Genomic DNA, 25501 nt, shown 5'->3' on the forward strand with positions numbered 1-25501 from the left:
GAAAGTTTGCTTTCAGCAAGTTGTATCCTAGAAGCACTATAAAAAAATTTTTTTTAAATCCTTTCTAATGAGCTGTCAGGCATTTCTGCTGAAGGACAACATCAGTTAGTATCGTCACATGCAGTGCAATTCATCTTCAGCTTGACTTACGTATTTGACATAGTCTTTCCACTGCTGCCACCACAGCATGGAGATGAGGAACCAGTTCTGACTCTGCCGCAGCCCATGTCTGCTCTCCCTTTCTAACCAGCCCCTACACACACACACACACACACACACAGAGACCAGACCAAAATCATGAGGTCAAATAGCACATTTGTCAAAGCTGTACAATATATTAACATGTCAGAAATAAGGACATGTACATACCTGATAATTTGCCCCTCCTCTTCAGGAGTGGCAGGCCTGAGCCCCAAGACTATGTGGCAGACCTGGATGAGCATAAAGAGGAAAACACAGAAAAAAATGACTATATTTCTAAGAATGCATCAGTCGAAGCTGAACAACCATGTGACCTTACTGACCTGGAAAAGTAGGTTTAGAAACTCATTGGCTAATGCGCTCTTCACACTCCATATCTGGTAGTCCTCCAAGGTCAGGTGACCCAGCTGGTGAGGGAAAAACAGCACTCAGTTCAGTTATTATGGGAGAATATTCGCTTAAACGTAACAGAACAAGTATAGTGTTCTCCCAGTGATATTATAGTGACTATAGGGAGTTAAATATTCTTGACATACTTTAAATCAGTGTATGAAATCTACTGGGGAAGAAGAGACTAAGTAGCTACATTAAAGATGATGAGTCTGCCTCACCTTGGTCGTGTCATGTATCTTCAGGATGTCTTCTACTATGTCGGACACACTGCTATGCATCTCCTGCAAGGAAACACAATAAATCAGCAAGAAGGGAGGGTGCAAGGTAAATAAGAACGTAAATAAGAGGGAGGAGGAATGAAGGGAGGAATCAAAGAAGGAAAAAAGAATGGAAGGAACCAAAATAAATCAAGGAAGGTAATCAAACAGAATACAGATAAGGTAAAGTAAGTACGAGGGAAAGGAGGGAAAGAAACAAGGAAGTAAGAAAGGAAGAATTAGGTAAATAAGAGGGTAAAAACTGAAGGCAAGTTAGAGGTGAAGGAAGGGTGGAAAGTAACTCAGAGGGAGGGAGGAACAAAGGAATACATGTATTAAGGTAGATAAGAGGGTAAAGAAGGAGGTAAGAATGGAAGGGAGGAAAGTAAGTAAGATGTTTAAATAAGAGAGGATGAAATAAAGGGAGGGAGGTAGGTCAGTACAAAGGTGGGAGGGGAAGGAAGAAAGAGGATGCATGAACTTACAGGGAGTGTGTCTGTGCGATTGTCCTTCCACACCTCCAGCAAGGCCACCACCATTTCATGGAGCTCATCTCGAGACAGAACTCCATCACGGTCCACATCAAACACTTTGAAGCAAACTGCCGGTGAAAGACAGTGATGTAGTGTGAAACAGAAATGTGGTTATAAAGCACAGCACTTCAACTTAAATCTTTATCTTTAAGCCTTTGACCATGCACTTTATTTTATCAGCAGGAAATCCAATATGCTTCTATTGCTGAATGATAATAGCTACAAAGAAGACACGGACTACACGTTAGGATAAAAAGGCTTGGCATCATTAGGCAAAGCCTCTGGGATGTATTTATCTGTAATGATTAAAAAAACCAAGGCACAGCTTACATTTCTGCCTTTCAGCGACCGGCCCTCTGCAGCACGCAGAGAGTCCACAAGAGATCTCTTTAAAGTCGATGTGATTGTCCCGGTTCTCGTCAAAGGCATGAAACAAGCCTGGAGAAAAAGATCCAAAATGCAGATTATATTAGTACAAAGTCTTTTGAAAGACCACAATAAAACCAACGTTTGTGCACGTACAGTACAGAATAAAGTTAACACAACTAGAGACACTGCACAGACAGACACTAAAGCAGCATCTGTGAAATGAACTAGGACACATATTTTCTAACCTTCACTCAGTGAGGCATGGATGGGAGGAGACACCAGCGGGACAAAGGTTTCCAAGTCAAAGCGGCCAGTTCTGGACTGGGCTTTCAGGAGCCAGTAGCGCTTCTCCAAGTCTATAATGTCTGACTCTTCCACTGCAAGGAAAAAAAGAGGAGGAGAGACATTTTTGTTGTGATCTTCACAAAGTGAAGGAGAGTAGGAAACACACAGTCCAAAGACTGTTTGGTTAATTGGAGACAAACTGACTGTCGATATAACTATGAGTGTGAATGGTTGTAGGTCTCTGTAAGGATGGATGGATGAGAACACACCAAAGCTCTTTGCACAATAACAGCAACGCAACAAAATTGAGAATAATTGGGATGTGAATTTTGACAAATTTGATTCATTTCCCATTTCTTCTTATATTCCATCTCACCTGTGAGCATTTGCTTCATTCATTTGAACACTGTGACTGTCATGTTGTCAATATGTATTACGATTGTTCAGTTCAAAAAGCTGCAATATTGGTGAGTACAGTAGTGAAAGCTTGAATTGGCTGAATCAAGATTTGAAAAATCTTAATATGTGAATCAATTGCACACAATTAATTTGATCAAAATGTTACATATTAAAAGGTAAAAAAGTAATAAGAGCATGAACCTTTTGTGTTGTGGTGAGATTCCAATTCACTCAAGTTAGTCTACATGCCTTTTTATGCAACAATTTATGTAATTTCATGAACAGTTCATTCATTAGTGTAAAAAAACAACGAATGCATGAATAATTGTACACACCATTAAATATAAATAAAAATGTGTATGTCACTGTGTAGTATAGATGTACATGAGCTGGTCAACATCTTTTTTTTGATCCACAGTAAAACAGTAGGAGTATATAATGCATTCAGTGATACAGTCAGTGTTATGAATAATGAATGAGGACCTAAGTGCAGAGCAGTAAGAGAACATGAGTAACTGTGCTCATGTTCATCAACGACTGGTGCTGATGAGTGGTGGTGAGTAGAGCACTGTGTGTGACACCACCCCACACTGAGACCACAGTCTGGTCAACTGGTTGGAGTGTGGAGTTCATGAAAAGCTGGTCAACATTCAACTCTCAACCATTCACTTTACGCTCATCTACCAGCCTTGTTTGGCCTTCCAGACACAGGCAGGATCTTCCCACTGTCCCCCATACCATGGTGTACAAGATGGCAGCATTGTTGGACTCATTCTCGAGTAACAAAAACACCAGAGTTCTTCATTTTAAAGTGTTTTTTTTAATATTACATAATATATATACATATATATGTATATATACCTATATATATATACCCTGTAAATCATACATACTGGACCTTTAAAGCAATCAGAATTGCGATCACTTCAGTCTCTTTTTATGGGTTATTTATATTTGTGTATTCATCAACGTTTTTGTGTACTTGTGTACTAATATAACTGTTAACAAGTGAATACAATTTAAATAAATGACTGATGAGCAAAGTTTCCTTGGATTTGAATCAACTGCCAATTTATTTAAGATAATTTATTTCAGTAAAAAGCAGTGTAATTATAAAGTAGGAGTGCCAATGTTAAGGTATTTTGTTGCTCATGGTTTAATACATTTTGGTTGGAATTATCATGTTACTCATGTATTAAACAGTTGACAAATAAATAAATAAATAACCTTTGAAAACCTTTCAAATATCTATGAAAGGGCATTCATTTTGACTATAAGACTTGCTTTTTATGTTTTAGCTCAAGATAAACTGACCTTTCTTTTCAAATCTGAATTGGAAAATGGGGGAGAACCTATCTTTTACTCAATGACAAAAAAAATCGTGACTTGGCTTGTATTGAAGTGATACAGATCAGACCAATATAGCATTTGAAGCTCTCTCCGGGTCAGTGAGGGAGCCTCCCCCCTTTCAACAAGCTAATCCATAGCTTAAGGGAATAGGATTGTATAGTTAATCAGGCAGCCAGTGGCATGGAGCCAATACATTTGACAGGTGCTAAAACAGAAACACGGATCAAACGGCAGGAGATTGCTGACAAATATCTGCTGTTAAGGTTTTACAAAAAACTTCCTGAAAGCTTGGATGTAAAATCAGAAAACCTTTGTATTGATCCGTGCAGAGAAATGGGTGAATTATCTCTAGCAGCAATCAATCCCAGTTTCTCAGATGATGGTGTCTGTGGCTGACTGCTGGTGAACCTGAGAGGGCAGGGCCTGACTCCCTAAAGTCCAGAGGTGAACATCAGGCCAGTTCGCCTCTGTCCGAACCACTCAATCACCTTTTTTACTGCCTCTGAAAAACTGCATCCTGGCTGGCATGTTTTAAGTTAAACTGTCTAAGAGGGAGCACTGGCTATGAAATCAATCATTTACAACATACAGGAACTATAGGGCTATTGCAGATGCTGATAAATTATTGAGGATTGTACTCTAAAACAGGGAGCAAGCACCAAAGACTACCTTTAAAAGGTCCTGTGTGAAACTATTTTCATTTGGCAGAAATTGAAGATAATATAATTATACTTGTTTTTTTGCACTATTTTTTTCCCCACTATTGCACATTTTACATTTTATGTTTACATTCCATTTTATGTTTATAATATTTGTTTGTATTGCTGCTATGTTAAAACAATTTCCCCTTGGGGATGAATAAAGTATTTCTATTCTATTCTATTCTATTCTATTCTATTCTAATGTGCAGTCACCCGATCATATGAATGGTTGTTTTTTTCAGTACCCCAGAATGAGCCTTTATTATTTATATCAGGAGCCAGGTCAGCTCCACAGAGGCCACCATTTTGTACCGCCCTGATTTTACAATATACCAAAATGGACAAATGAAACATCTGAGTTTTGACTAACTAACTGAAGGCTACATATGCTCTCCAACACACTTAGAAGGAAAGACTGAGGTGAAGGACACTCAGCTGCAACATGCAACTTCATCAATAAATGTTGCTACATCTTACGGACTGCACCTGTAATATATCAAAGTTCAGCTGGATTATTTCGAACTCAACAAATGCCAGGAAGGAACGCTAAAACACACACACTCATAAAACACTCAGTCACGAAGAAAAAAGATAAGGCTGAAAATGAGCATGCATCAAGCCGAATGTCACTGGCATAATTTCTAATCTGTCACTGATTAGTCTTGTTACGTGAGAAGGAAAAGACAGACACATGTTTTTCATACTAAATGTTCTTGATATCAGCCGTGCCTCTGCCTTACTGCTATTCTTCATCCATCTGCCATCCATGCATCCATCCATCCATCCATCCAACCAACCAACCCACCCAATGACTGCGATTCAACTTGTGTGGTGCCTTCAAATGAGGTTGTGTTTACCATTTTTAAGAGATGAGTCCATTTTTACAGCCACCTCATGTTGAATTCACATTACAGCTGCACGAAGTGGTCAAAGAACTCATACTGTGATTAGGTTTGCAGAAGTTTTGTCACAAACGACTCATACAGAGTTGACTTAAAATAAACGTGTTTATTCCTTGCATTACACTGACATTACCCTTGGAGGCTTTGGGCACCCACACTAGTGTTGCATAGAAACGCTGTTCTCACAACTTTACCATTTGCATGTTTAAAACCTTAAAATGTAGTAAACACAAGTTCACAATTTAACATGTGAAGGCATCATTTCTTTTGGCTGTGGATCTCCTACAGTACACCTATCCATCTCAGAGTTATTACTGTTTCTACGCGGCAGTACAGTGCTCAAGGCTTCTTCAGTCACTACAATTAAGCACGATTTTAGAATCGGCGTCTGTCACTCCACTTTGTTACATGCTTAAGTAAAACATACAGTACATACAGAGACTACAGGCTTGCATTTTAGCCACCTGAATGATCCAGAGTACAGCATATTAAAGTATGTGCAATTACTGTAAGATATTGATATCTTTAGACACTCTGTTTGAAAAGAGAAAACAGTTTTGCAAGAAAAAAAAAGGATTTATTGCCAATTAAAAAGAATAAACAAGAAAGACGTTGGCACAACCTCAATCAGACTGCAACAATTTTCACTGCAAGAGTGACAATGGTCACGGTTATCACTAGTTAACTGAAAAGCTCCGAACAGTACTGTCCGCAAATGGCCCATTTACTGCTTGTGCGTCCAGGGCAGGTGCACTGCTGGCCTGATACCCACCTAGAGGTGCGACTCTCTCCGAGTGACAGCAGAGATACCATACCATTATCCAGGAAACATCCTTAGAGAGGTGTCGCCATATGTAGCATGTGTCATGATAAATTCCCTGCAACTGCCGCGATCAGAAGACTATGTCATCGTGTCGGACTGATGTTAATCCCAAACACCTTGACTCTGTTAATGTTGTGTCCATGTCAAAGACTAGCAATGTGACAAAGGATTGACTGTGATCAACTCTGCCATGATTCTTGTTGTTCATGTTCCTCTCCTGGCAAGAATCATCTAACAGGAGTGTGTCAGTCACTCTCTCACCAGGCAAAGACGCAAAGTTAAGAGGATAATCTGGGAGCAGGGCAGATTAAAAGGCAGCGTTCAGTTTCTCTGGACAACACAGGCTCTTTCCAGCCCTCTGTCCTTAATTGGCAAAATAAAGTCTGGGTGTAACATGGGTGGTTTTTAGCCTTTATTTATGGTTATGGTAAATGACAAAAGCTATAGTTACATACATATATACATATATATATATATATATATATATATATATATATATATATATATATAGTTACATATATATATATATATATATATATATATATAGTTACATATATATGTATATATATATATACATATATATATATATATATATATATTCACACACCTCATGAGTTACCAGAAGCTAAATTTCAGACTCACTATGAACAACCATCAATTTTTCTTAATTAACTTTTGATTAAATGTAACCACTGATAACGATTTACATAATCCAACCATCATGGTTCATTTTGAGTTATTGTTATTGTGTTGCATTCGCCGTCCTGTAGTTAATTGTAAAGCCCTGTTCTGAAGAGAGACAATAGACCAATCACTAATCAGTTTCTACTATTATCACTTATTTTAAAATTATATTACAGTGTCAATTGACGTAACCGAACCCAACCTGAGCCAAACAATCATTTCTGACGACGTGTGAATGTGTAAGACGCAGCAGATCAGCGCTGCTGCTGTCACGCACTGTGCATGCATCCAATGTGAAAGTCCGCTTACACTTGCATTTAAAAGACACTAAAGCCATGTTTCCATTGTGGTACAGTTTGGTCTGGTTTGGAATGGTAAAGCTCTGGGTAAGGCTTGCGTTTCAACGGAGAACAGTACCTTTATTTGGTTGGTGGGGTGTGTACTGTGCTCGATGGCCGCGTCAGCGAGATACATAGTGTGATGTCATACCGGTGCGACAACCGTGAACGACGACATCAAACAGTTCTCAGTTTGTGGCTGACGCTTATCTGCCGGTTTTGGTTCCACCTGTATCGTACCATAACATTACTCTGGTACCCCAAGAAGGGTTGGGTCAGATTATTTTGATACTGTTCCTGATGAACAAGTAAACATGTACCAAACTGTACACAAACCAAACTGTTCCACTCAGAGAAAACATGGCTTAAAAGTCCAGTTGAAATAAAGAAGAAGAAGCCAATGAACGTAATTTAATTATGAATTATTTTATAGGTTTATTAACATTGAAGAAATAGGCCTTCATTCACAAACAAGTATATGCATACGCATATATATGAGCTTGCATGAAGGGAGTAGATTAGTGTGGCTATTGGTTTTGTTTACATCTACATGCTGTGGATATCGACAGGACGGCTGAAGGATCAATGTGGCACAACATGGTGAGTCTGTGAGCTGTCACGACTGTACTGTTAGGGTCAACAATACAGTTTATAATAAAAAGGATCAATAAATATATATTAATATTTAATGTGGATTATTGACGGGCGACACTTGACCTGCCAATGTGGTGAAATAAATAAAGTCATTTGAATTTGTAACCAAAGAGCAGCAGTTCTCCAATGTTACATGTTGTCTTAACATAACTTTACAGGTTAGGCTGTATTTGAAGGTATAGTTCCGATTTGTATTTCATGTTTGTAGTGATGGTCATTAAAAAAAAAAGGAAACAGAACGTTACCATGAAAGCAGATGAGTGTCACTGACTGGTTCGAACAGATTTAAGGTTACTTATATGCACTTCCTCAGGTTTGGACATTAAACAAAATGCCAGTCAGATTCAGGTTAGGCTTGGTCAGTTCTCTCTTGAGCTAAGGTTGGGTTCAGACAGAAAAATGCTGCCCAAGCCACATTTTAACACCCACACACAGACACACAAACACTGTACAATGATACTTTGTCAGCACAACTATACTGTGCAACACTAATGACTTCCATAAATGGACAAAATGACACGAGAACAACTTTCAACAGCGCAGTACAGTCAAACAGCTGCACCAGGGCTCCATAGGTACCATATATACCTCATTATCACTGGTAGTTTCCCCACTAGAATAATTATATGGTTATTCCTACCCTGCTCGCAACAGAAACTAGCATTATTTTGACAGAGAGGGCTGTGTCAACTAGATTGCTGTAAATTAAGTATTTCCACTAACAAGATATTAACACATGAAGGCAAAACGTGCCCTCGTTTTCTGATTCAGATGGAATGGAACAATGTCAGGTCAGTTAATTACAGTAAAACATATGTGGAGGTAAATGTTTCCATTTATTACAGCTGCAATGATCAATAGATTACCACTATTTTCATAATCAATTCAATCGGTTTGTGTGTTTTATAATAATTAAATCAAGCTCTATGATTTTCCAGCTTCTTAAATGTTAATATTTTTTGGTTTCCTTCTTCCATTACTTATTATTAAAATTAATGAATACAGATTAATTATGGTCTGAGGACAAAATAAAAATGTGTCAGCACAACTTCTGGGACCAATTAAGGGTCAAGTGTCTTATTGAGGAACACAATGGCATGCACACTAGAGGAGCCCGGGAATCAAACTGCTGACTTTTCAAGGACAACCAACTCTATCTGCTGAGCCACATCTGCCTGATCAGTGATCACAATTTATTCATGCCGTTACACTAACGATGAACCAGATACTGCAGTCATAGGAGAATTGAATATAAATGTGTGGTTTTGATTAGTATGATGCGAGACGTAATGATTGACAGGTGAGAGTGACTGGCTGGAAGACAAATATGCAAAGTGATTCAGTGTAATGTACTCACGGTGTGTGACGCCAGCCAGTGTCTGGTAGAAAGTGGGCGTGTCACTGTCATCGGTGAGCGTGACACACACTCCGCCAGACAGAAGCCATCTGGACAAAGTGAAGGCCTCTTTGTTCTGCAGGAGCCAGTTCTTGAAGCGCTCATAGTTCACCTTGTCACCCTGGTACGACACACACAATCACACAATTAATTTGCTGAACATCAGTCACCATCATCATTTTATCTCATCTTCCTGTCTTGATCGGCTCAAATTGATTTAGTCATAAACTGCTGATTCGTTTATTTGCTATTCTAAAAATGAAATGACATCTCATTCCGACAATCACATGTCTGGTTAAATAGTCGGGTATAATGGCCCGGTCACACCTGGCATTTACATCTATCATGTGAGTCGACTTTAGAGATTAGAAAACAAAATACAAAGAGCAAGGTCAAAAAAAATGACACTGCTACGCCAATAGCACAGCCCATTAAATTACAAACTATTTGAGAAAAAAATTAAAAAAGATGGACAGCACATCGAGTTTTCCATTAGTCAGAGGCTGTATTACACAGTGCAAGGTGATCCAGGAATGGCTGCCAAATATCATAAACTTTATGAAGACTATCAGTCATCTCATATCGAACTTTCTCCATGTGTAATATGCCAATAAGCTCAGTTAGCCAGGTCTTAAACTGAGGCACAGTCCCAGATTTCCAGAGTTAACAGGACTTTGCATAGAAACACTCATTAGTGAATTAGAAATCACAATAGTGCAACCCTCTGGATCAGGGCCAAACACAATACATGTCAGAAAACAATTTAAATATGTCAAACCAAAAATGTGTCAATTTTGGACCCAAATTTCCAAATCCAAAGAAATATTTTTCTAATAACAAATCTCCTAGGCCTGATGGTTATGATGTCATGGCATGATCCATCTCCTTTACTACTGAATACTTCAAGCATCATTTATCAAAAGAAGCTTTGCGTCTATTATTCTTAAATTCAAATAAAAAGGATGAGGATCCCCTAGATATTAGCAGCTATCGTTCAATTTCACCTCGAACTAGGATAATAAAAGACTCACCACATTTCTTGCAACTTCCTCTGATAGAACAAGAAATTCCTCATCATTAGTTATGCAAAATACTTCCCTGTTCAGCAGCACTGATGCTGAGAAAGCCTTTTCTTTTTTCTTTTTTTTTTTACAGATCACAGAAATAAAGGTTTGGTCATATTTTGCAGTGGAGTAGGATTTAAAACCTATGGCATCAGTAAGAGCTAATGGCTGTATTTCAAAACCCTGTAGTCTACATTGAGACACACCCACGCTTTATTTCATGTTGTAAATTCAAAAGAGAATGGCAACACTTGCTTATTATACCTAGGACTTCCATGTTTTTTCACCAAGCGCTTTTAGACTTTCTTCCTGCAACTGGTCTGTATGTAAGAATATAAAGAGACAGAAACCTTTTGAGAAAAAAGAAGATTTAAACCTCACTGAATTATTTAACAAAATAAATTCAAAAATAGATCAGTGGTCACATTTTCCCATATAATTCTGGGTTTCAGTGAACATAGTAATAATGAGAATTCTTTTGACAAAAATGGCAAGTTGCACATATTAAGACTGTCTGGTTCAAATATGAGGTGGCACAATGTCTGTATTTCATGAAAATATTTCTTATTAGGCAAACACTAATTGAAATGCCATGTTAAGTCTTGAAACCATGTACAAATACTTGCAAATAACTCATTTATTTCAATTAATCAACTTTTATGGCAAAAATTTAACTGTCAACATAAATAAATACAGAAAAAGCAAATTTTTACAAAAACGCTTGAACTGACCACGTGTGACCAGATCACTCGTGAGGGACATTAATACCAGGTGTGAAAAGGGTTGGTGTCATTCCTAAATTTTCTTTTTTATTACAAAGTCCAAAGTTAGTGAATACAGACACATCTGAATTTAGAAATGTGTGTCACTGTGGACTGACAGTTAACAGTGTTATGTTTACTGACCTCACTGAAGCACTTCTTGAGGGAGGTTGGAATCTCTCCATCCAAAACTTGCAGAACTGCTTCAATATCTTCTCTGGCAGCATATCCACCCAGATCACTGGCAAACAGGCTGAAGAGGTCTATAAGCAGGCAAACAAACACACGCACACACAATGTCAGGGATCAGCTTTATCACACAAAGACAGACCATGTAGCAGTTAGAATGACAACGGAAGCTTCAATGTCGGTAATGTCCTGATGGATTTGACTGCGTGCAACACATCAACCACAAGGCAACACAACCATCTGAATAAGAATGAGGAGGATAACGAGGGAGATGGAAAGGAAGTAAAGAAAAGGCTTATATCTGCAGTAGGAGCAATTTAGGCATGTTTAGAGACAAAAGACTAATTAAATGATTAACAGAGATGTTAAAGGTAAAAGTGGATCAGTTTATCTTTGAAAACACAATGACGTTTTATCACTGGCAAAGGGGTGATGATAGTCCATCCATTCCTTTTACCACTTTATGCTCCATATGAGGGCCGCTGGCGAAAGGATCAACGGTCACCACAGGGCCACATAGAGACAAACAACTATTCACTCTCACACTCACAACTACGGGCAATTTAGATTGTCCAATTTGCCTAATCCCCAAATCTGCATGTTTTTGGACTGCGGGAGAAAAAAAACTCATCGTACATTATGAAAAACAGTAATTATTATATATATAAATCAGGCCATGTCCACAAACAACAAGCCAAAAGATTCAGTGTAATATTACAATAAGTTGGGGTAATATGCTAATATGGAGGAACTACAGTACTGTATGTATCTCCTATAAATGAGATCTTCTTTGGCATTTGCAGTTCACAGCTGGATGATTTAAATTGTTGAAGTCACTTTCTTGTTTCAAGACATTTAAGACTGTGATCTGAAACATTCATAGACTGTGACATAAGGTGACTGTAACAACACATTAGCACAAAATAATGGACTGAACAAACAAGCAAACAACTCACATTTCGCCTTCTCCTCATCGCGTCCTCTGGTCAGAAGCACCAGACCAACGATCAGGTTGTTGAAGTGTAGCCCTTTAGACGAGCCTCCAAATGAGGTGTAAATAACCTACAACACATAAAAAACACACATTAGAATGTGAGAAACATTAACAGCTTCACACTTCACAGATGCTCTTGCGAGCAATTAATAATAAAAAAAAACATGCCACTTAATGCATAATTGCATGAATCTACTTGAAAACAAGCTTTTAAACAATTTCTCTTGAAATCTCTCCATCATTCTTTCTTATTTATTCATTCATTCATTCATTCATTCATTCATTCATTCATTCATTTATTTATCCTTACCGTCCTGTTTTGTCCTGAGCATCCTGTTTTTATTTTTTTGCTTTGGCAATGCACTTTGTGTTTTTAAAGGCGCTATATAAATTTTTTTTAAAAAGTTATCATTATATTCATTGATTATAATAAATGTTTCCCTCTAGCAAAGTTCCTTTTGACTTGAGTAACCACTGGGCCAAAAACCATGTCCAGGCCTGTCTGCAGCAGAAGCCCCATTTGCCCGAGGCGCTCTCACTCTGCTTGTTTGCGTCTGCAATTCTGCTCAACACACACAGAACAGCTTAGATACCATTGATATAGTGGATTGAGGAAGAGTGGGATTATTGTGGTGAATAAAGCAGGAGTAACAAGCCATAGGATACAAGACTTTTAAGACTTTTATAATGGATGTTTCATCTTTAAGATTTTTAAGAATGCAGTTAATTATCATCACTGGTACACAATACTGATATCAGTCCTTGAAAATCACAATCAGTCAGACTGTTGCACTCAGTATGTTAGGTACACCTGTCAACCACTGAGACATAGAGAGTGCTGTCAGTGAGCAAATGTAAAGGATCAATGACAGTGGGTCACACAGAGAGACTGACTTTTGGTTAAAGAAAAAAGAAAAGAAATGGAAATGTGTCATACAAACTACATTTACCACCAAACTTCCCCCATATGTTCCAGTTGACGTCATCATCTATTATTGACGCTACATGGCCACATGTTAGCTAAACATACATTTAAGCATCTTGGTATAATATTTCAAAATATAAATAATTGTACAGATAATTATTGATTTTCATGTTTGTCTTTTGCAGTGGGTGAGGCTGAAATATGCTTTTCACAAAGCTTTATATGTTCAATGTGTCTCAACAACAGAATGGAAATACAGGGAAACAGAACATGTGACACATTGTAAAGTTTCATGAAGAATGTTCACACTGGGGTGCCAAGAGTTTAAAAAGCCCACAGTTCTGTTTGTGTTTAAGGTTTTTGGGTCATGGTTCACTTTGGTTTGTTTAGCTCATTCAGGACTTGGGTTAGGGGTTACAGACTTCCTGTCGCAAAATCCACACAGGACTGAGGCAGAAAAGGCTCCGCTGTCCTGTGTGTTTCTGCAACACTGTCAATCAAAACCCGGTCCCGCCTTTCAGACAGTTCCTCCAATCATCATGCGGAAGTCAGACGACTGCTGTTTATCACAGATGACAGAACTAGTGATGCGTTCTAATTGTGTTCTAGCGCACATTCAGTATTAATTTACATATCTGATGACATTTAAGAGGAAGCTGAGCTTCCCTTACTGTTTTAGAGCAATTGCCAATGTTTTAAACGTGTTTGGTTGTGAATGAATGTTATGAATGCTGATATTTGTTTGGACTGTAAAAGGGTGTGTGATTTAATATGATGCAGTCAGTGTTACATTTTTTAATGAATTAGCAGCGTATATTCTGTAGAGTATATCCCCTGAAGACTTATTGAGAAAGTATAGAAGAGGAACTACTTGTGAACACTTGTCCTGTTGGCAAACCTATTTTCTCTTCGACATTATTACATCAATGAGTTGTGTTTTCAAATGATGCAGCAGCTCTTCGGACTTGTATTTCTTCAAATCGACATCAGACTACTATAAGCTGTTATGAATCCTTTACCTCCGAACCAGACCATTGTGCATGAAGCTTGTTTTAGGTGTTATGCTGTGACTGAGCAGAAGATAAAAATAAATGTACTGTATGTAGGCATGCATTTGTCACAAGAATCCCTGAATAGAGGGAGAAGCTGAAATAGAGCAGCATTGTGGTTGTTTTTAACGTCAAGCTTTTTCCTCATTTTCTGTCTATTTCATGCGTTTCATTGTGTATTTTTACAGCCAAAGATAAAAGAAAATCAGTGAAGAGTGAAATATTTAGCATATCTATGCGTTGGTCACAGGATGTTTTCCGAGGTCAGTCACTGAAATTAAAAAATGACAAACATTACCACCCAGTACTTGTAATACCTCTGCTGTCCCACAGTTGTTTGACTCATATAACATGCGCATTGACTGAGGTTTTCAAGAGGCCAAGTTATTCCAAGTGATCATTTGTGCCAAATTTAAAAGAATTCTCTTGAGGACAAAAAGAATTTCTTCAAGACAAGATGTTGTGTTCCCATGAAGAACACAGACAGACAGCAAAGTGGATGGACAACCATAAATCTGAATGCCCTGAATTGACTTTAATATTTTTGATTAACTTTCAAAGAACCATAAGATATTAATGGCCATGTCATAAAAGCTCCAATACAAATTGTTAACATTGTGTGATCGTGTGAGTAGATTATTGCAAACACTTAATGGGTCCTTGATATACAGTTTAAATATTATGTTCTGCCTATAATAAAATGTATGGAAATAGTAAAAGTATTCATGGTGTTTCTTCACATGAAGAAGCCAAGACCTACTTAGTTGAAAAGTTTCCTTTACAATTACTACTTAAATAGGTAATTCAGCTGGTTGATGTGAAACTGTGTGGAGGGGTTGATACTTTCGCTGACCTGTTTGCTTTTTTTCCTTTCCTGTGAACTGCATCCACTCACTGTGCTGTATTGCACTGCTTCTGCTTTCCTCCCTTATATAGTTACCATGCTTACATATCTGAGACGGATGCAATCTTTCACCATATGACACTTTGACAGTCTCATTCTGCCACTAACATATTCACATGTGCTTGTGCAGCTGTTCAGCTTCATTATATTGGTCTCGGCTTTCATTTTTGGGGGTGGAAATATTTGCTTTGTTTTGTGCCTGTTGTTGGTACTACTGTCAGTCTTGACTTACTCTGTGAAAAATTGAGTAAACGTATTAGCTTGATTGATGACATCATGACTAGCTTGGAAGCCATTCATGGTCACATGTGTGACTTGTCCTTCAGTAAACATATGGTGCCTGCAAATGAGTCATGTTTAAGAAGTGAGTTTATTTGAACAACCCTTCATGTTGTGTGTTCATAACTCATAGACTTTCCATGTGGAACCCATGGAAGTTTATTTCTGGTGGATTGTTAAGTTAATATATTGTAATTTTAGTCATTAAGAGTTATAATTCTTTATTTCTTGCATTGCAATAATTTTATCCGCACACTAGCTGGCAATTATGTTGCCACTGCCAAGGTACATAATTCCCATTTGAAGGCACCATTACACTACAGTGTTTAGTAGTATTATTATATACATTTTGGGGCCCATCAATGTCTAACATGCACCGGTTACAGTTTCATAAGGAATAAAAAAAGATCTATGTTCAACATCACCGTTTGCCTTGTGCACACTACACCATTACTGTATCATCAAGTGGCAAACAGATGTGTGATGTCACCCATAAGAATCTGAACTCTGGTTTTAAAGCCTTTGACCACCACCATGTCAGTTTTTGAAACCACAAGTTCACAGATGTCACTTATAAACAGGCATGAAACCAGCTCTCAATCACACTGGTGTCCACTCATATGTGCCATGACTTATCTTCTATTAACAAAACTGACATCATGACCTGAAACTAGAGACTCAGGAAAAGTCGGCTAATTTTCCCATAGATCTCCACTCAACCAGCAGAGGTTTATAAAATATTCTTATCTCTGGTTAGCTTCAACCAGAAAACCCAAAGACTATGTCCATTTTTTAAATATATGGTGTGTGGATATCATGATATTGTCAAATCAAGTCCACACAAAGAACCCACAGATCTTCTCTTTGAAGCCCTAGTCTCTATTGGCACCTTTCCACTATAGTTCTAGCACTACTTAGCTCAACTTAATGATTGATCAGAGAGTGTCGTCACTGACACACAAGAATCAAAGTGGACAATGCGGAACTGTAGATCAGTTAAAGAGACTTAAAAATCCGGAAAACATGCGTTAATCTCCAACATTTAGCAAGGAAACTTCTAAAATCTCAATATTTAACAGTGTCTGGTGGGTTAGGGTTAGGGTTAGTGAGCCGATCGTGAGCCTAAGGGGAGCTGCATCTTTTCCTCATGACTTATTATTAATTTATTCATCATATACTATCTTATTAAATCATTTTTCACTAAATTAAGCTGCGATGTCTCGTAAGTGCAGACGCCCGTTTAAAAATAAATTAAACCAAATTTTTTTCGCAATAATAACGTTAATCGCAATTATTTTGGTCATGATAAATGTGCCGTAAACTTTTAAAATCGTCCCATGTGTGCACTTCATTATTTCAGTGGCTGTCCCTGTTAGGGCATTAATGACTTCTCATTTTTTCCGATTGACTTCAACACATTGACACAGCGGAGGAACACAGCTGTACAACAAGTTCTCAGTAACATTAACAGTCAATATGTATAGTAAAATGCACTTTCAAAAAAAACAAACCTTGTATTTTCAGGTAATTTTAAGTGCACAACTGAAGGTTATTAAGATCTCTACCATCTGGCTCTTCCCCTCCAATGTGCTCATCCGAACCCGCCCACCAAAGCTTAGGGTCCTGTCGTACCTGATGGACTCGCCGGCGGCCACAATCGGAACCTCTAACCCTAGCGTGGTGTAGTGACCAGCTTACCTCTGCAACTTTCGGGGGAACTCCATCTCCCAGCACTTCCCTGTAGAAGCACTGTTGGGTCATGTAATAGGAGACACCGCTGGTTCTCTTGAAAGCATCCTTCAGACGTTTCAATTCCACATCAGTGACTGCACAGGAGAGATTAACAGAGGAGACATGGGTGTCAGATACATTGTTCAGAAAACATGCGCATCAAGTGATGTCACAATTTTACTACTTGACAAGAAAAAAAATACAAATATAATTTGTATTTCTGAACATAAAGAGTGTCAAACCAAATATGGACACATAATAACAAACATTGTTGTTGAGATGTGAAAAGTGAAGTTAAGTTTCACAATTTTCTACAGACTCTATAAAGCGGTTTGCTGTGAGGTCTGTGGTTTATAATGCAACACTCCTTTTCAGAACAAATGTCAGTTCCCATGCTCTGGGTGGAACAATACATTTTTTAATTCACCGTTTGAACAATATTGTTAGCAGCAGTAATATAAATCAAAATAATAGCCATGTTTCACCAGGAACTGCAGGAACTGGGGACTTTACCAGAGAAACTATGTTTATTTAGACCCCTGCTTGGAGGGGAAGTACTTTTAAAAGTTCAGGGACCTTCATTGGTGGAGCTTGGAGTGGTTGTGCTCCAATGTTTTATTTTAGCCAGTCAATCTCAACAACACCTCACAAAATTCTGCTCAAATTACTGATATGATATATGATGAGTGACAGCTGAAAGCTGACTAATGAGGTTTACAGTTTCAGAGTTAAGTCACAACAGCTACACAATCAGCAAGTAAACAGATGTCCAGCTACTTCCCATTCAGCAATACCCAGTTATAAATAATCATCAACGACCAATGTTGACCATTCAGTCATCAACAAATACTTATATATAAAATGGAGGCAAGTTTTTCAGAGATTTAACAATTTAAAGGATATAAGACAATTTGAGTAGGCTTATGATAAGAGGGGGACACTGCTTCCTATCTACAGAGTTAGGGAACCCTTGTCCACCTGCGAGAATAATTCACATTTTTCATCAGAAGTAGGGTTGAAGATTTTGAGCCTTTTTCTTAACCGGTAGTTGAATGGGTTAATAAACAATAGTTGGTTATTCATAAACAATAAACAGTGTTTTTTCAGTTCAAATTTTAAACATGTACATTAGATATGATACATTAATGTGGTGAATGACAAATAGGACCCCTTTACACCTGGCATTAAAATGCATTTTCTGTGATTGGATTGTAATCAGATAGCACCCGACCACTTGTAAATACAGGTGTACATACACCCGAGGACGGATTGTTATCCAGTCTGACAAACTACTTCGGGAGGTGGTCAGAGAGGCACTGTAACCAGATTGAACAGAAGTATAAATGCAAAGCGTCTCCGCTCCACCCACAACAACTGAGTGGAGCAGAGGTACTTGGTCTCTCTGAGCACAGCTAATGGGAGAGCAGCGACAGAAATGCACATTCTCGTCTGCTTTCATCGGGTTAACGCTTGTCAAAGACTTCTTCCCCTGCTTTGAAAAGCAAAGAGGAGTCCATACAATAGCGCAGCTTCAAGTGCAAACATCGTTGTTGTGGATATGAGAGCACAGATGTGGGATGACTGTGATCAGATAGCAATCAGATCTTGATGTGGACACCAGAGACACATGTTAATATCAGGTGTAAATACATGTGGTCAAGCGCAATCTTATGGAGATTTTGCATAACTAGAAGAAATTGGCATGTTCACCCAGGTTTTGTGTTCTCATTTATGCTGATTGGAGTCAAAGTTGATAAAAAACCTACATGCATTGCTTTTACCATGAAGTCATTTGAGTTAAAATAGTTTTCAGGTATTGAGGGAGAAAAACAGAGTGTATGCATGTAACATTTGGTCAAAACTCAATGGAAACAGTTGCCTTTCTGCACTGCTGTGACTTTAACAGAGCAGGACATAATAAGAAATGGCTGCTCTAGGGCTGGGGGAATAATAGTAATATGAGATTAGTTAAGAGTAGCTGACTGTACAGAGAGCTTTAACTCACATAACCCCTATAACTGCACCAGTGATTGAACCCATGTGTACAACAGTCACAAGTTTGTGGCAGGACACTCACATTATTCAGACACACACACGACTCACTTTTGGGGATTTACATAGCCTTGAATTCAGACTAACCCTAACCTGATTAAGAAAATATCTGTAAATGTCTGGTTAAGAATCTCTCTAAACCGTAACCAACTGTCCCAAACATCACATTTCTCCCCACACAGCGAATGCCCCCAATGTCCCCAGAAAACTGTTTGTTAACCTGAACTTTGTCCACACACACAAACATACGAGTTGTGTTTAATTGAATCAACAGCTGCAGGTTTAGTCCTGAAGAAAATATGACCTGTAGGATGATCTACAACACCACAGAACAAACAGTAAAAAGTCTGGTGATTTTCTTTGTTTCTGGGCTAAATGTTGTTGTGTGTTTCTCCTATTTCTTTATAAAGTGAATGAACTAAAGAAATATATATTACATATAATATAGAACCAGAATAATGTTATTGGAAAAAAGCTGATATTCATCATATTGTAAAATGTGACATGCAAAAATTAAAATGACTTGGAACAGCTGTTCTTCTGAATATTACAAGATGATCTCAAACTTCGGCCAGGGCAGAGTGGACTGGTATACGTTAAACTATAGTCAGGACAGCCAATGACCAGTAAATGATGTTGATTTTTTGAACTAAATGTTTGACAACAACCAATCACATTGAAATAATAAATAACATACAAAACTGTTTAACTTAAATTGACATTTATGGAATAACGCATTTTGTCTGTGTGAAGATGATTTTAAATAATTTAAAAATGGACTATACTGCGCATTTAATAATTCAACTCCATATGGGTCACCATCAAGACACAACCAAAGACATCCAGTTCTAATCACTGCTGTGCTGACTCAAATTTGTCGTCATACATGACTGAAGACTAGTGCACAACAGCATGGCCTCTAAAAACAGTGAATAAAGAAAATGTCCAGTTTGTGATCTGCTATGATACTGACGCCACTTGATGACAGAACAGCACTGGCTGATAATAGCTCACTTGTTATAGTGAGATGGTCAAACAGAGATGAAAACAAAGCATTCCACATGATGGAGAACACTTTGTGTATTGTGATGCTGTGAGGATACTGGTGAACACTGAGCTGCATTAAACTGCACCGGTTACCATTCACTTCACAGTAAACAAAGGCTCTGATTTCTACAGCTGCCCACACACTTTCCACATTAACACACGCACGCTCACACATACTCAGATAAAGCCTTGGATCATCGTCATTGCAGATACATGTCAGTGCAAACTTAGCTTCTCTCTCTCTAGTAATGTAAACACACATGTTACATGCACTCGCACACACAGCAGGTTGTTACGACTACTTTACTAAATCCTCCAGGCAGCGGAGCAGCATAGCCCTCTGCTGTGACTCAGTAGTTGCCTTCCTATGAAATAAGCTGGGCTGAGCTGGCCCACTGCTATGATCAGCAAGACTGGAAACTCGCAGCGAGCAGCGAGGCCTTAGCAGCAGCAGCAGCAGCAGTGTGCAAACACTGAACTCTCAAAGCCCCAGTGACCTTTTAGTCATGGTGAACTGTCAACAAAAACACCTACAGGCAACAGAGACGTACAGGAAGTCCTGCCACTGAACACAGAGCATGAAGCTGCTTTTGACTGGTATCTGAGAGAGGGAAAAAATATAAACAATAACGTCAACGTCAATAAATAAATCGATCCTTAAATCTCCTCATAAAAAAAAACTGTATTCTGACCGTTTAGCATTGGTTTCTGCTGCAGACTTACCCGTAACACTGGGCACAGTCAAGTATTCAAAGCTGTGTTCACTTTAATAATAATCATGTTGCTGCTGCTAACCCGTGTCTATGATATGTCACACTTTATGCACATGTAAATAAAATGAAACCTCTTGGTGGCTGAATTCCATTTAGCTGCTCCAGTTTTAGAATAAGGTTGTAAAGATCTTTTCTTTAAAAAAAAAAAAAAAAAAAAAGCTTCAGTTCAACATTTACTCTGACATAGAATCATAGAAAGAAAAGTGAGTGAGTGAGAGTCCAAACATTAAAGGAGGAGTGTGTAGGATTTAGTAGCATCTAGGGGCCAAAGGATCATTATAAGGTCATGGAAAAACAACAATTCTTAAATTCAAGTAGCGCTAGGCATTAAATCAATAACAATATATCATGATGAAATGCTCTTCATCACAACATAACAAAGGTTCAATATATAGCCACTGCTTTGCAAACCCACTTCAAGATGGACTACATAACTGCTGTGGATGTTTTACTGTAAATGTGCAAAATGTACTGTGCGTCAATTTCGGCCCAAAAAGAAGTTAAAATCCCCGAATAGCAAAACACAACCTTTCTTTAAATTATCATGATCGTCTGATTTGATATTGTGCTTTTTTGGATATATATATCGGGTCTATATATATATATATAGACCAGGCCTATTTCAGGTGAATATATTATAAAAATATAATTTGTAAATACTCTATTCAAACTGTTTTTACATTCTTGACCGCTCTTCAACTGCTCTACTATATTCTGATGGGAGATTGAGAATTTAAAGATATTCAGTTGTTTACAACATTTTGTAATTTGCACTGAACATAGAAAAACCCCAAATTACAATTCAAATAGCAATTTTTTTCAAGATTTGAGAATGACATGGCTCACTGTCATACTATCATGACTGACAGTAAAAGACAGTAAAAAGTCAAACCGAGTGTGGGTACAGGACCTGCAGCCTTCAGGACTTTTCAGGTTGGGTTTGGGTGTGGTCACCTTGGCTGAGCCTTTTTTTTTTTTATATCTGTGTGCGTAATCATGCGTATTTCTTATTTGCACTGCACAAGACTATAATCAGGGAAAACAAACAGCAACCAGTTTAATCAAATGTGTGCCAGGAAACGAGTCACTCAAACTCCAAGCTATACATGAGCTTATAAATAAAGATGAAGGATGGATATTAGTTAAAAGAAACCCAGTGGAATTACTCAATTACTTCTAACTGCGTTCCGTTTCATCTGAAAACTGATAGTGACAGTTCAGGTTCAGTTTTTTGAACTTAGGTTGTTTGAGGAACTGACACATTATCAGTGCTGACTAGGCTTTACACGAAACATGAGCCACAAACCAGCTTGTTAATGGATGCTCTCCGTCACTGAAAACATAGCTGCCAGCAGCTGAAAAAAACCCTGATTTCAGCCACTTAATATAAGGTTTACCTAATAAAAGGATGCTGTGCTTAAGAGTACACGACCTTGAGAATATGTTTGCTGCCTCATGTCTCCATCAGATAGCCTTTCACAACTTGAAACTTGAGTTTGTCTCACTTTGTAAACCACTCTGTCTCTCTTGCACAAAAGTCCATAGAGAAAATCAGTATTTATAGCTTGCAGGAACACAGAAGCTGCTGGTCTACTGCTGCCACATGGAAAAGTTTGTGTCACTTGTGTAAATCTGACCAAAGGGTTTCAAACCCCAAAGTTGCAAAGTAACCCATTTGAACTTACTGATCGAAGCAGCAGTTGATCAAAAATGCCCATCTGCTGTGATGTTAAATTGTAGATTCTCTCTCTGGACTTTGGTGCGGAAAGTGAGACATTTATAAAGTGAGATAAAACAGCAAAGACCTGCTTAAGTCATCACTGAGTCTCTGTGGTAAAGATGTGTTTTTTTCCTTGCGTCCCTGCTGGCAGCCATGTTTTACCTGAGACCGAGCTTGACATGTGCTTGGCGAAGAGGGCAAAATCCCTACAGTCAAATCATGATCTACCATGAAGCTTAAAAAGAATGTTGTAATAGATCTGCATTCTGCATGACTAATCCAATCACAATCCTGACATCTGCCTGTACATACCTGCAAAAGGCAGTGATTACATTTCATAAACCTGTGCGTGTATTGTTGCATTGTGTGCAGCCTGCTTATTATCTACACCCACAATAATAATAATAATAATAATAATAATGATGATAATAATAAGATGACCAATCTGATGAGGCAGAGAAAACATACAGTGTATGGCCACATGTTTATCTGCTGTGCAAACCAGCTATACATGGATGCAAACAGACAAACTGCTGTAGCTGGAGACTAACGAACTGGTCCTACCGATTTTGGCCATCTTTTATTGATCGGCATCAGCCAGCAGAATCAGAATGAGAAAGACGACTGTCTCTTTGATGTCGCTCAACACACAACATACAGTGCAGTCTCACGCATATCTATTTATACTACTAGTAAAATACAGCATGACACAAGGCTATTAGTTCAATATTAGTTATTAAATTAATGGGCCAATTGTTACTGACTCATCATGTAAGCTTGCACATTTGTGTTTGCAGAAACTTGATAAATGCTACCAAGTCACTAACACTTTTTCATCAACATGACAGAGTTTACTTTTTTCATTGCCCGTTTATTGAAAAAAAAAAACATATTATTGAAAATATAGAAGTGCACTGCAATGCAGACACAAAATGCAGATTGGGGCGACAGACCATAAGTGTTATTCAATCGATGGTTATTTTAGTTAAGTGTATTATTTGTTGTTATTAAATCATTATATTTTATCAGAGGGAGTAGAAAACATATTGGCCAAACAATCTGCATTGTATATCAGCTGAGATGATATCTAAAGACTGGCATGGAGGCTGAATTTAAAATATCCAGCAGCTCTATAATGTGATATTCCATCATACAAACTGCAACAAACTAAACATTAACCTGCCCACACTGGATGCCTTTGTGGTAGCTGTAGACAAATGTACCTACACGGTAGGACAAGGTACTGTAAGGATGCAAAGCAGCGGTCTATTACCCCGCCTGATAAGGCCTGCTGACATCAACATCAACTAGAAATAGAAGGTTACACAGTTCTTTGGTCTTTGTTTAAATTAGCCTTCACAAAATGCGTCTGTGACTCTGTAACCATGCCACAGTGATCATCACATCACATGATAGTTCAACCAAAGACTCTGAAGATCAAGTATTACAAAAAAAGTCTCAGTGTAAAACATCAGCGCCACAAAGTACAGCTTCAGTGAGGTGAGTCAACACTTCTGACAAGGTCAGACTGGAGCTGTGTTCACTGAGCATTATCAGGTGTTAAATGTTGCAAGGACATAAAATTCAGTGCTACTTCTGGGAGAGTCCGTCCTCTGCAGTTAATCACCTCTACAACTAAAGATTACTCTAAACATTTAGCATTAAAGTTACTTAACAACACAGAATCACACCATCCTTCTGGGAAAAGTCACAATAACACAAGGATATACATGATTCATCTGCATTCATGGCCGTTCCTGTGCTTTTTGTCTAGTCTGTAGAAGGACACAATAACGACATTTGGCTGCACAGGGCTATGACATTTATTATTTTTTTAAGTCAATAACAACCACCGCCCCAGAATGAACCCAAAACTGAAAACTTAATTTATTCAAACTGCTTATATATACACAACTTATAAACTATTAAAAAGGTTCTGATTAACAGATCTTTATTTTATGTTATTCTGACATTTTTGAATTTCACTCAGGAGCAAAATTCAGTCTTTTATTATCTGCCTTTATTGTGATAATTATCAATACCAACTATTTTTTTAATCTCACTAACAACCGATTACCCTCAATATTACTTTAAAGCAAGAGCCTTTATTCTCATATCATGTATACGCTTACTCATTTTTACAAATTTAAACTGATTTGATTATCAATGAGTCTGATAGTGTTGTTGTCGTTTTTTTGTTTTTTTTATATAATTCAAGTCTGGTTTTTATACCTTATTAAAAGTGAATATTCCGCAGTAATATTATTTTAGTTGGAGCACTAATCATGATGGTAGGACTGGCAGTCAGCTTGAGGAAACACATCATTACAAAGAGGTGATGTTTACAAAAAACAAATCACAATACAATTTTTCTGACCAATCCAAAGAGCATGACTTTGGACCAGCTAATCTCTGAAGTACTTTGCCCACAAACTCGTCAGTGGACGTTCATTTGAGCTGGTTTTCAGAGTAAACGTCCACAGTAATTTATTTCGCAGTGTCTTTCCATTTGGATATTGCTCTTCATCATATTTACTGTAGCTTCTGAGGCTGTAGGTCCCATAACACAGGCTTTAAAAAATTTTAAGAAATAATGTATATATCTACTGATTTCTATTTTTAGTAAAACATTATTTTAATAAAAAGTCACATTGGAATTATATCATACAAGTGAGAGCTAAACCTAAATATGCATATTGTACGTGTTGATATCGCAGTTACAATAAAT

General features: G+C 37.9%; 1 protein-coding gene across 7 annotated transcripts in view; it reads right to left on the bottom strand.

The window, feature by feature from the left end:
- Positions 1 to 25501, bottom strand: part of usp32 (ubiquitin specific peptidase 32) — a 49578-nt gene that overhangs the window by 22350 nt on the left and 1727 nt on the right. For all 7 annotated transcript variants that reach the window (XM_058633528.1, XM_058633535.1, XM_058633534.1 and 4 more), the window contains exons 2-12: positions 17149 to 17276; positions 12256 to 12361; positions 11255 to 11373; positions 9247 to 9406; positions 1999 to 2130; positions 1715 to 1822; positions 1337 to 1452; positions 813 to 875; positions 525 to 608; positions 370 to 431; positions 151 to 253 (exon numbers count right to left, since the gene is read on the bottom strand). In XM_058633528.1, the coding sequence (XP_058489511.1) occupies positions 151 to 253; positions 370 to 431; positions 525 to 608; positions 813 to 875; positions 1337 to 1452; positions 1715 to 1822; positions 1999 to 2130; positions 9247 to 9406; positions 11255 to 11373; positions 12256 to 12361; positions 17149 to 17276 (1181 nt within the window). The remainder of the gene's footprint in view (positions 1 to 150; positions 254 to 369; positions 432 to 524; positions 609 to 812; positions 876 to 1336; positions 1453 to 1714; positions 1823 to 1998; positions 2131 to 9246; positions 9407 to 11254; positions 11374 to 12255; positions 12362 to 17148; positions 17277 to 25501) is intronic.

The sequence above is a fragment of the Solea solea genome, chromosome 7 (assembly GCF_958295425.1).
Source record: "Solea solea chromosome 7, fSolSol10.1, whole genome shotgun sequence".
NCBI classification, from domain to species: Eukaryota; Metazoa; Chordata; class Actinopteri; order Pleuronectiformes; family Soleidae; genus Solea; species Solea solea.